This window comes from Pelophylax lessonae (assembly GCF_965119305.1).
Source record: "Pelophylax lessonae genome assembly, chromosome: 1".
NCBI lineage: Eukaryota > Metazoa > Chordata > Amphibia > Anura > Ranidae > Pelophylax > Pelophylax lessonae.
This window is the reverse complement of record NC_138768.1, coordinates 870,504,950-870,517,438: the sequence shown is the minus strand read 5'-3', so window position 1 is coordinate 870,517,438 and position 12,489 is coordinate 870,504,950. Positions and strand designations below refer to the sequence as shown.

At 49.8% G+C, this 12,489-nt stretch overlaps 1 protein-coding gene across 3 annotated transcripts in view; it reads right to left on the bottom strand.

Moving 5' to 3' along the window:
- Positions 1 to 12,489, bottom strand: part of FAM219A (family with sequence similarity 219 member A) — a 185,868-nt gene that overhangs the window by 40,773 nt on the left and 132,606 nt on the right. For all 3 annotated transcript variants that reach the window (XR_014224830.1, XR_014224831.1, XM_082243030.1), the window contains exon 3: positions 1,236 to 1,338. Coding sequence is in view for 1 of the 3 variants with exons in the window: in XM_082243030.1 (XP_082099156.1) it covers positions 1,236 to 1,338 (103 nt within the window). In the remaining 2 variants the exon portion in view is untranslated. The remainder of the gene's footprint in view (positions 1 to 1,235; positions 1,339 to 12,489) is intronic.

The following is a 12,489-nucleotide window of genomic DNA, read 5'->3' as shown; positions in this document are numbered from 1 at the left end:
GCCGCCGGCCCGTGGATCGGCTTCCCCTCTGCCTAGTGGGAATGGGAGCGCGCTGCTGATGGCGCGTGCTCGCCCGCCCCCCAGCACCAGGCACGCAACCGATGTAGTGCTACGTCGGTTTGCTCAGGAGAGTCAGCCTGCCGCAGTACATGTGCGGCAGGCGGGGAAGCTGTTAAAGCATCGCCTAAGGTGATAGCCGCCGGCCCCGTGGATTGGCTTCCCTGCTGCCGCCCCACCAGCACCACGCGTGCGACCAATGTAGGGCTACGTCGGTTCGCGCAGGAGAGCCAGCCTCCCGCAGTAAATGTGCGGCGAGCGGTCAGGAAGCTGTTAAAACGTCTATGAAGATAGTCACCGGCCCCGTGGATCGGCTTCCCCTTTGCCTACTGGTGATGGGAGTGCGCTGCTGACGGCGCACGCACGCCCGCCCCCCAGCTTCAGGCACGCAACCGACGTAGTGCTATGTCGGTTTGCTCAGGAGAGCCAGCCTGCCGCAGTAAATGTGCGGTGGGCGGTCGGGAAGCTGTTAAAGCGTCGCCTAAGGTGATAGCCGCCGGCCCCGTGGATTGGCTTCCCTGCTCCGCCCCCCAGCACCACGCGTGCGACCAATGTAGGGCTACGTCGGTTCGCGCAGGAGAGCCAGCCTGCCGCAGTAAATGTGCGGTGGGCGGTCGGGAAGCTGTTAAAGCGTCGCCTAAGGTGATAGCCGCCGGCCCCGTGGATTGGCTTCCCTGCTGCCGCCCCACCAGCACCACGCGTGCGACCAATGTAGGGCTACGTCGGTTCGCGCAGGAGAGCCAGTTTGCCACAGTAAATGTGCGGCGGGCGGTCAGGAAGCTGTTAAAACGTCTATGGAGATAGCCACCGGCCCCGTGGATCAGCTTCCCCTTTGCCTACTGGTGATGGGAGTGCGCTGCTAACGGCACGCGCTTGCCTGCCCCCCAGCACCACGCGTGCGACCAATGTAGGGCTACATCGGTTTGCACAGGAGAGCCAGCCTGCCACAGTAAATGTGTGGCGGGCGGTCTTAAAGGTGTCGTGTTGAAGTCGCACCAAAGTAGTGCAGGAACCTTTTTCTAAGCCGGGGCGATTTGAGTCGCACCGATTAGAACAGTTCCATTGCCGGTAATGCAGCACGACTTGTCATGTGACTCTGATCTCTCAAGTTGCGGTAGTGTGAACCTGGGCTTAAAGTGAAACTTCAGCATCTAAAGGTGATACATGGGTGGACTTACCGTGTCCTGGCCATGACGTTGTTCTTTTTGGGCTGCTGGTTCACTGGGCTTCCTACGTTCCCGTTTTTCAGGGACCCTTTCCGGGCCATCTCCCGCTGCTTTTCTGTGGACAAGAAGAGAAGATTGTTTATTCCTCTGTGCTGAGTGGGTCTAATGGGAGTGGTTTCATAATTATCTATCAGCTGTGGCAGCTGCAGAGCTCTAATGAGGAAATCTGCTGGGTCTGCATCCCTTTAGACATGTTCCTATTGGGAGTATCTCACCAAAAATGACATTTTGTGTTGCAGGGGATGCCAGAAATCTGACTTGTATCTTAGTGCAGACTTCTGGGAAAATTGGTGAGCCAATCACACAAGCAGGAAATTATGTTTCTGGGGGTGTGGTCAGTATACATTCTGTGTACAGAACAGCTCCAGGCGGCCATATTGCATTGCATTTTCAGAAAATTACAACAGCTGCAGATTGAAAAGGAAAGGTCATTTTTAAATAACATTCAATTACAATATGATTTGTGTCCCAATTCTATACGCTAGATTGTTTTTTCTTTATTTTCTATTTTTTTTCCCCAATGAAATTGGAGTTACCCTTTAAAGACGTCAAATCAATCAGTTAACTGCTAATGCTAGGAAGGAAACATGCCAGAGTCATAAACCCTCTCCAATTACCTCCAAGCCTAACCAGTGGGGAATCGGAATTACAGTGCCTTGAAAAAGTATTCATACCCCTTAAAATTTAACACAGTTTGTCATGTTACAACCAAAAACGTAAATATATTTTATTGGGATTTTATGTGATAGACCGACACAAAGTGGCACATAATTGTGAAGTGGAAGGAAAATGATAAATGGTTTTCAAAATTTGTTACAAATAAACCTGTGAAAAAAGTGTGGCGTGCATTTGTATTCACCCCCCCCCCTTTACTCTGATACCCCTAACTAAAATCTAGTGGATCCAATTGCCTTTAGAAGTCATTAGTAAATAGAGTCCACCTGTGTGTAATTTATTCTCACTATAAATACAGCTGTTATGTGAAGCCCTCAGAGGTTTGTTAGAGAACTTTAGTCAACAAACAGCATCATGAAGGCCAAGGGACTCCCCAGACGGGTCAGAGATAATGTTGTGGAGAAGGTTAAAGCAGGGTTAGGTTCTAAAAAAAAAAATCCCAAGCTTTGGACATCTCATGGACCACTATAAAAATCCATCTTCTGAAAAAGGAAAGAGTATGGCCCAACCCTACCAAGACATGGCCGTCCACCTAAACTGACCGGCCGGGCAAGGAGAGCATTTACCAGAGAAGCAGCCAAGAGGCCCATGGTAACTCTGGAGGAGCTGCAGAGATCCACACCTCAGGTGGGAGAATCTGTCCACAGGACAACTATTAGTCGTGCGCTCCACAAATCTGCCCTTTATGGAAGAGTGGGAAGAAGAAAGACATTGGTGAAAGAAAGCCATAAGAAGTCCTGCTTGCAGTTTGTGAGAAGCCATGTGGGGGACACAGCAAACATGTGGAAGAAGGTGCTCTGCTCAGATGAGACCAAAATTAAACTTTTTGGGCTAAAAGCAAATCGCTATGTGTGGCAGAAAACGAACACTGCTCATCACCCTAAACACACCATCCGTGAAACATGGTGGTGACAGCATCATGTTGTGGGGATGCTTTTCTTCAGCAGGGACAGGGAAGCTGGTGGGAAGTTGATGGGAAGATGGATGGAGTCAAATACAGGACAATCTTAGAAGAAAACCTGTTAGAGTCTGCAAAAAGTCTGGGGCAGAGGTTCACCTTCCAGCAGGACAACGCCCCAAAACATCCAGCCAGAGCTACAATGAAATGGTTTACATCAAAGCATATTCATGTGTTAGAATGGCCCAGTCACAGTCCAGACCTAAATCACATTGAGAATCTGTGGCAAGACTTGAAAAAATGGATTTTTGTAAAATCTTACCGTAAAATCCTTTTCTCTTAAGCTCATTGACAGACGTAGTCCTCGTTGATTAATAACAACTCGGGTTATACTGCCCTCTACAGGAGTAGGACTAGACAGGAAAGAAAACATTCTGGCCACACCTTAGGGGCAGTCCCAGAGGGTATATCCTCTCTCTCTCTGCTACAGCAAATCAGTTATGTCACAAAGCAGTGTTTAGAGAATTTAACCCAACCCAACTCAAAAACAGAGGGGCGGGTACTACGTCTGTCAATGAGCTTAAGAGAAAAGGATTTTACGGTAAGATTTTACAAAAATCCATTTTTCTCTGTCGCTCATTGACAGACGTAGTCCTCGTTGATTAATAACAACTCGGGACGTCCCAAAGCAGTACCACAAATGAGGGGTGGGAAAATGGAAATCAAAATCCAATCTAGAAGGCCCAACCGGTGCCAACTAGAAGTTTTAAAGGCTCATCAATCACACGAGGAGACTCAACTGAAATTCCAACGGAAAAAAACCCTCGAGGTAGACCACCGGTCTCCTCAAATTGCGGCCTGCAAAACCTTGCGGCCAAATGAGGCATCCGCCGATGCCATCACATCAACTTTATAAAATTTCGTAAAGGTATGTACCGACGACCAGGTGGCCGCCTTGCACACCTGGACCACTGACGCCTGATGGCGGTAGGCCCAGGAAGTACTGAGCGCTCAAGTGGAGTGCGCCTTAACAGGGAACGGAGGATTCCGACCCTTAATAGAATAAGCCTGTACCACCGTCTGTCTAATCCATTTGGAGATAGTCGCGGCAGATGCAGGCAACCCCTTTCTGGGGCCATCCGTGATCACAAAAAGTGAATCCGTCTTACGGAATGTTTCCGTAGCCTTCAGGTATACCCTGATTGCCCGAACCATATCCAAGGAATGCAACGCATATTCCCGAGGATGATTGGGCTTAGGACACAAGGAAGGTAGCACAATATCTTCATTCAGAAGAAAATCTGAAAACACCTTAGGAAGAAAGGATGGCTTCGGATGAAGAACTACCTTATCCCTATGAACCACTAGATATGGGGAACGACAGGATAATGCGGCCAGTTCTGACACCCTGCGTGCAGAAGTGATAGCCACCAAGAAGGCCACCTTCTGAGATAATGTAAGCAAGGGAATCTCCCTGATATTTTCAAAGGGAGGTTTCTGCAGAACCGACAAAACCAAATTAAGATCCCAAGGTGGTAAGGGCGCGCGGACTGGTGGAGCCAAGTGCCGCACCCCCTGGATGAAATTCCGCACCAGGGAATGAGTAGCCAAAGGCTTCTGAAAGAAGATTGCTAATGCTGAAACCTGACCCTTGATGGTGTTCAAGGATAGTTTCTGCTCAACCCCCTTTTGCAGAAAAGCCAAGATTCGGGTCACCGAATAGGGACGTGGGGGAAATCCCAAAGATTCACACCACGGAATATAAGTCTTCCATGTGCGATAATAGACTTTGCTGGAAGTCGCTTTCCTTGCTTTAATTAGAGTAGGAATAACTGAAGCTGACAACCCTCTGCCCTTCAGTACCTGGGTCTCAATGGCCAGGCCATTAAAACCAGCGACTGTAAAGCACGATGGAAGATCGGTCCTTGAGACCGCAGATCCTCCCTGAGAGGAGGTCTCCAAGGAGCGTTCACGACTAGCATGTCCAAGTCGGCCTGACCGGCCTGACGAGGCTAGCCTCGAATTTCCAGGATAACTGGAGTTCCCTCCATCTCTATCCTGCGGAGAAATCTCAGCAGCAACTTGAGAGGGGGGAAGATGTATAGTAGCTGATACTGCCTTAGTAGGCCGTTCAGCGCGTCTGCTGCGTCCGCTAGAGGAACGCGGCCGCGCTTTACCAACCTCCGTGCCTTCCTGTTGAGCCGATATGCCAACAGATCCACCTCCGGGATGCTCTGATGAAGACACAGATGGTGAAATCCTTGGTGATCGACCTAAGTCATCACCCTGATATTGTCTGACTGGATCCGAACCAGGCTGCCCTAGAGCTGCTTGGTCCAGGCAATCCGACAAAGTCTGATCGCTCTCTGTTCCCACACATTTATCAGAAACTTGATTCTTATCAGGAGTGATGATTTCTCCTGGTTGAACATTAGAGACCGAAGTCACCAGGCTAGAGGCTCCTTGGTCTGTTTGCTCAACCAGATCCGATAGGGAACTGAGACTAATCTTTGGAAAAGGTAAAGAAAATGATCTGTTCAGGGAACGGTAACTACCGCTCCCTGTAGCACCTAAATGTTGGAAGGGAAGAATCGCACCGGTAGCAGTGATCGATACTCGATCTTGTGTCCTGATCGTATGATCTCCTGAACCCCTTAGTCCGAGATTCAGGAAGGCTCTAGCTCTGAATGCCGGTGAAGACGTCCCCCCACCCTCAAGCCGGGTGGGGGCGCACCTTCAGGCTGTATTAGCCTTAACTTCAGGTTTGGCTGAGTCGGCCTTTTGTTTACCCGACCAGCGCCTCTTGAACCCTCCTAGAAGGGCTTTGCCTTTCCCGCTCGCCCCAGTGGAGCGAACGAATCCTTTATGAGCGGCAAAGAAAGGTCCACGCTTGTTACGAGGTCCTTTAGCTTTAGCAGCCTGCGGCAAAAAAGTGCTCTTGCCCCCAGTGCCATCCTTAATGATCTCATCTAGGGTGGCCCCAAATAGGCAAATCCCCTGAAAGGGGAGATTCGCCAAGGCTTTTTTGGAACCTAGATCCGCTGACCAGCATTTTAACCACAGCACACGTCTGAGGATTAGCGCTGACATAGATGCATGCCCTAACAAGACGAACTGCAGTCCTTGTAGAATTTGTTGCATCAAATCAGATGCTGCCTGGGGGATACCTTTCCCCTTTAGGTCATGGCGTACCAATCTTGCCCATTCCGTTAATGTCTGTGAAACTAAACCAATGACAATCACTGGTCTAAAGGCTGACCCTATCAGGGAAAAAATAGTGCGGGACTCCGCTTCCATCTTCCGATCCACAGGATCCTTAAAGGACGGAGCGTCCTCCAACGGGATAACAGTGGCTTTATTCAGTCTGGAAATAGGTGGGTCCACCACTGGTGGTACCGTCCATTTCTTAATGAGGGATTCCTCAAACGGATAGCGTCTAGCAATGTGCTTGGAAACAGCAAAGGTACGTTTTGAATGATCCCATTCCTCTTTAATCTTATTACCAAAACATTTGGGTAAGGGAAAAACCTTTGCCGTCTTGGTAGGTTTACTAGTACCAAAGGGAATTTCCATCTCAGTTGCCTCTGCCGGTAAAACCTCAAGTCTTAAGGTTTCCCGGACCGCCACAACTAGTGCGTCCACCAATGCTTCTTCTTGTGCTATGGCGGAGGCAGGAACGTCCTCCTCACTGTCTGAGGGAACTTTACCTGAGACAACAGCCCCTGCAGAGGGACCTGCAGCTGCAATGACAATCTCAGAATCTGAAGTATCAGATGACATAGGGGTAGGCGGGGGTCGCTTTCTTGACCCTCGTCCCTGACAGGCCATCTCCACCCGAGACACCAAAGACTCCAAAACTGCTGTGAATGCATCCATACTCTGTGAACTGGAGGGTCCTGCGGCCACCTTGAGGGAAACAGGTGGGGGTACCTGTGTGGCAGGGTCCATGATTATTCCAGACACTTGCCGGAAAAAATTAATTTGCCAAAAAAATAAAAAACTTTTTTTTTTTTTTTTTTTTAGACCCCCAGCGCCACAGCGCCCCTCAGTGTTACCTGCTTAGGGACCCCTACAGAGCGAGCGAGAGAGAGAGAAAGAGAGAGACCCCAAGGCTCACCACTTGATGCTCAGAAGTTTCAATACAACCTGTTCCAGCACTGTCTATTACAGACAGGAAGTCTTTGGCTGGCTTTCCCGGGTAAAAGGAGGCGGCTCCGCCCCTTTGCACACCTTCCGGCGCCTCCCCTTAGCTCCTCTAGGTGTTTGGTCACCTCAAACATGGCCGCCCCCATGCTGGAGACACGAGGCTACGCCGGGAAAAAGGAGGCGGCTCCGCCCCTTTACACGTCTTCCGGCGCCTCCCCATAGCTCCTCGAGGTGTTTGGTCACCTCAAACATGGCCGCCCCCATGCTGGAGACACGAGGCTACGCCAATATGGCGGCCTCGTGTGCTCTGTAAGACAATGGCGGCGGCCTGTATCGGATAGCGGCGCTAGCAACGGCCTGCGGGATGTCTATGTTCGGCCTGGCGGCCTGCGGGAGTATCTCAGCCCCACAACCTTCACCCTGAATGGTGATAAGCCTGGCCGGCGGTACCGGACCCTGGCGGGCCGCATGCGGTCCGTGGGCCGTCGGGAGGCAGCCCTCTGTCCTTCCGAAGTGACCCTTTGCTGGAGGAATGGCGATCTGGACTGCAGTGACTCAGGCACCTCCCCATTAGGCATCGGCCTGTGTACCTCTGACAGGTAGGATACCTTTTACTTCAATAGTAATGCCCCTTATAGTACTGCCACTGACTTCAGTCACCCTTACAGTTTTGCAATGACCTAAATCGTCAGCTCCCAAACCAAGCCTCCTGGTTTTTGTTCACAAAAAATCACACTCAAATTGGGGGATCTGTGACTGTTATAGGATAGAGGGGAGACCCATCCTACCATTCCAGAGAGGGGCCCGCGTCCACCACAAACCCGACAGGGGGGTTGGGGGAACATACTACTCACCATACCGGAACCAGGCGGGCGCCCACTCCTGACTGAACCCCTCTCCACCGGGGTGGGGGGGCTGTCGACCAATACGGACGCCGTGACTCTGTTGGTCATTGGCGTTTAGGCGAGACGTTTAACTCGCAGGGTCAGTCCCCGTCCAGTGGGACTGTGTCGCGGCCGACCCAGCGCGGAGCTATGGCCTGCACGCGCTCGTAGACTGAACTGGGGTGACCACTGGATCTCAACATCCAGCCCGTCGCCCAGTTACAGGTTGCTTGCTTGAAGATCTCACAGGAACACTGGAGAAAAAAGCTGTCTAAAAAAATCTTTCTAAGAAAAAAATTCCTGCCAGGACCGAAGATCCTAGCAAGGCATCTAGGTCCTTACTCCTAACTAGACAGAAAAAAACTGATTTGCTGTAGCAGAGAGAGAGAGGATATACCCTCTGGGACTGCCCCTAGGGTGTGGCCAGAACGTTTTCTTTCCTGTCTAGTCCTACTCCTGTAGAGGGCAGTATAACCCGAGTTGTTATTAATCAACGAGGACTACGTCTGTCAATGAGCGACAGAGAAATTGCTGTTCAGAGAAGCTCTCCATCCAATCTGACAGAGCTTTAGATATTTTACAAAGAAGAATGGGCAAAAATGTCCTCTCTAGATGTGCAAAGCTGGTAGAGACATCCCCAAAAAGACTTGCAGCTGTAATTGCAGGGGAAGGCGGTTCTACAAAGTATTGACTCGGGGGGGGGGGTGAATACAAATGCAGCCACACTTTTTTCAGATTTATTTGTAAGAATTGTTTAAAACCATTTATTATTTTCCTTCCACTTCACAATTATGTGCCAGTTTGTGTCGGTCTATCACATAAAATCCCAAAATCCTGTTTTTGGTTGTAACATGACAAAATGTGGAAAATTTCAAGGGGTGTGAATACTTTTTCAAGGCACTGTACATTTGCTGAAAGCTTTAGGTGGTTTGCCCCCTTGATGGGTCTTTACAGCCTGGTACAGGTGATTATACCCCCCCCCCCCCACCAATCACAAATTGCAATGCCCGGGACCAGTCCAGTAGTTTGGCCCAGACATGGCCAGTTTTGGGAATTATATGGATTTGTAAACAGGGTTTTTGCCACAGGCTCTTTGGAGGAGGGTGGGGGGCTGCAGGTGATGCTGGAGGGGCGCAATACAAGGATTATGGCATAAGCTGGTATCCAGCTACATGATATGATTTGGGTTTATCAATGATTTTTGATTGAAAGAATCCAATGCTTCCAGATTCCGCAGGTTTTCCATGGCTGACCACAATACATATATATATATATATATATATATATATATATATAAATGGATTTTTGTAAGAACTTACCGTAAAATCCTTTTCTCTTAAGCTCATTGACAGACGTAGTCTTCTTGATTCTCAAGAGCTGGGTTATGTTGTCTCCGCAGGAGTAGGACTAGGCAGAATGACAAAAACGTTCTGGCTCCACCCTAGGGGGCAGTCCCTGAGGGTATATCCTCCCTCTCTCTGCTACAGGGAATCAGTTCTGTTTAAAGCAGTACAGAGAAATTAACCCAACCCAACTCAATGATAGAGGGGCGGGTACTACGTCTGTCAATGAGCTTAAGAGAAAAGGATTTTACGGTAAGTTCTTACAAAAATCCATTTTTCTCTATCGCTCATTGACAGACGTAGTCTTCTTGATTCTCAAGAGCTGGGACATCCAGAAGCAGTGCCACAAATGAGGGGTGGGATTGACAAAATCAAATCCAATCTAGTAGGCCCAACCGGTGCCAAACTAGAAGTTTTAAAGGCTCATTATAAACAAAGAATGAGACTAAAGAAAAATTTTCCAACGGAAAAAACCCTCGAGGTAGACCACTGGTCTCCTCAAATTGCGGCCTGCAGAACCTTGCGGCCAAATGAGGCATCAGACGATGCCATAACATCAACTTTATAATGTTTAGAGAAGGTATGCACCGACGACCAGGTAGCCGCCTTGCACACCTGGACCACTGACGCCTGATGGCGAAAGGCCCATGACGCACTAAGTGCCCGAGTGGAGTGCGCCTTAACAGGGAACGGGGGCTCCCGACCCTTAATAGAATAAGCCTGCACTACCGTCTGTCTGATCCATCTGGAAATGGTCGCGGCAGATGCAGGCAACCCCTTTTTGGGTCCATCTGGGATCACAAAAAGTGAATCCGTCTTGCGAAACGAGTCTGTCGTTTCAAGTATACCCTGATCGCCCGGACCACATCCAAGGAGTGTAAAGCAAACTCCCGAGGATGACTGGGCTTAGGACACAGGGAAGGTAACACAATTTCTTCATTCAGATGAAATTCTGAAACCACTTTTGGTAGGAAGGATGGATTCGGACGAAGAACCACCTTATCTCTATGAACCACCAGATATGGTGAACGACAAGATAATGCGGCCAGTTCTGACACCCTGCGTGCAGAAGTAATAGCCACCAAGAAGGCCACCTTCTGGGACAACGTGGGTAGAGGAATCTCCCTAATATCTTCAAAGGGAGGTTTCTGAAGAACCGACAACACTAAATTAAGATCCCAGGGGGGTAACGGCGCGTGCACTGGCGGAGCCAGATGTCGCACCCCCTGGATGAAATTCCGCACCAAGGAATGAGTAGCCAAAGGCTTCTGAAAGAAGATGGCTAATGCGGAGACCTGACCCTTGATAGTACTCAAGGCCAGTTTCTGCTCAACCCCTTGTTGCAGAAAAGCCAATATTCGACTAATCGAATAAGACCGAGGACGGAACCCCAAAGGTTCACACCATGCAATGTAGGACTTCCATGTGCGATGATAAATCTTTCTGGAAGTCGCTTTCCTTGCTTCAACTAGAGTAGGAATAACTGAAGCTGACAAACCTTTGTCCTTCAGCACCTGGGTCTCAATAGCCAGGCCGTTAAAGCCAGCGATCGTAAAGCAGGATGGAGGATCGGTCCCTGAGACAGTAGATCCTCTCTGAGATGAAGTCTCCACGGGACGTCCGCCACCAGTCTGACCATGTCGGCGTACCAAGCTCGACGAGGCCAGTCCGGAGCTACCAGGATTACTGGGATTCCTTCCTCCTCTACACTGCGAAGAAGTCTTGGCAGTAACGCGAGAGGAGGGAAGGCATATATTAGCTGGTATTGCCCCCACGGGGCGATCAGTGCGTCTGCGGTTTCTGCTAGAGGATCGCGGGAGCGAGCCACGAATCTCTGAACTTTCCTGTTGAATTGTGATGCCAACAGATCCACATCCGGGGTGCCCCACCGTAGGCACAACTGGTGGAAAACGTCTGGATGGAGGGACCATTCCCCCTGATCCAGGGTCTGACGGCTGAGATAATCTGCCTGCCAATTCTCCACCCCCGGAATGAACACCGCAGAGATTGCTGGAACAAATCGTTCCGCCCAGCGAAGAATGCAAGCCACTTCTTTGGCCGCTCGGACACTCTTGGTGCCCCCCTGGTGATTGACATAAGCCACGGCCGTGGCATTGTCCGACTGGATCCGAACCGGGCTGCCCTGGAGCTGCTCGGTCCAGTGAATCAGACAAAGTCTGATCGCTCTCAGTTCCAATACATTTATCGGTAATCTGGATTCTTCCGGGGACCAAAGTCCCTGGGCAGATAATTGACCGAGAATTCCTCCCCATCCGGATAGACTGGCATCCGTGGTCACTATCGTCCAATATATTGGCAGAAATGACTTTCCCTGGCTGAGCATTGGAGACCGAAGCCACCAAACCAGAGACTCTCTGGTCTGTTTGCTCAATCGTATCTGATTGTCCAGGGATTCCGGATTCCGATTCCATCTGAGGAGAATCTCTTGCTGAAGAATTCGGGTATGGGACTGGGCAAATGGGACTGCTTCGAATGAAGCCACCATCAACCCCAGAACCCTCATGCAAGTCCGAAGGGAAGACCAGCTGTTGGACAGTAACAACTGGACTGCTGATTGAATCTTTCGAAGTTTCCCTACCGGAAGAAACACTCTTGTCCTGACTGTGTCTAGAATTAGACCCAGATATTCGAGCCTCTGGGTGGGAACCAGAAAAGACTTTTGCTGGTTCACCAGCCACCCGAATTCCTGTAAAGAAATCATAGTAATTTCTATGTTTTGTAGCAAGGTCTGAGGAGACTCTGCATGAAGCAGAAGATCGTCTAGGTAACCTAGAATCGATATACCTCTTTGGCGCAGAAGTGCCAACATTGGGGCCAACACTTTTGTGAAGACCCGCGGAGCCGTGGCGAGACCGAAAGGTAACGCCACAAACTGATAGTGGTTCTCCTCTACGGAAAAGCGTAGAAAACGCTGATGTCCTGCGAAAATGGGAATGTGAAGATAGGCGTCCTTGATGTCTATGGACGCTAGGACATCCCCTGGATGCAGGAAGGCTGCTACCGTGCGAATGGACTCCATTCTGAATCTTCTTATGTTGACGAAAGAATTGAGTGCTCTTAAGTCCAGAATTGGACGCACTTTGCCCTCTTTCCTGGGTATTGTAAACCGGTTTGAATAAAACCCTTGAAACCGTTCTGTCCAAGGAACGTGGACTACCACTCCTTGTTGTAGTAGATCTGTGACTGCTCTCGGCAGATCTTCTAGACGATCCGGAGATAGTCGGATATTGGAAGGGAAG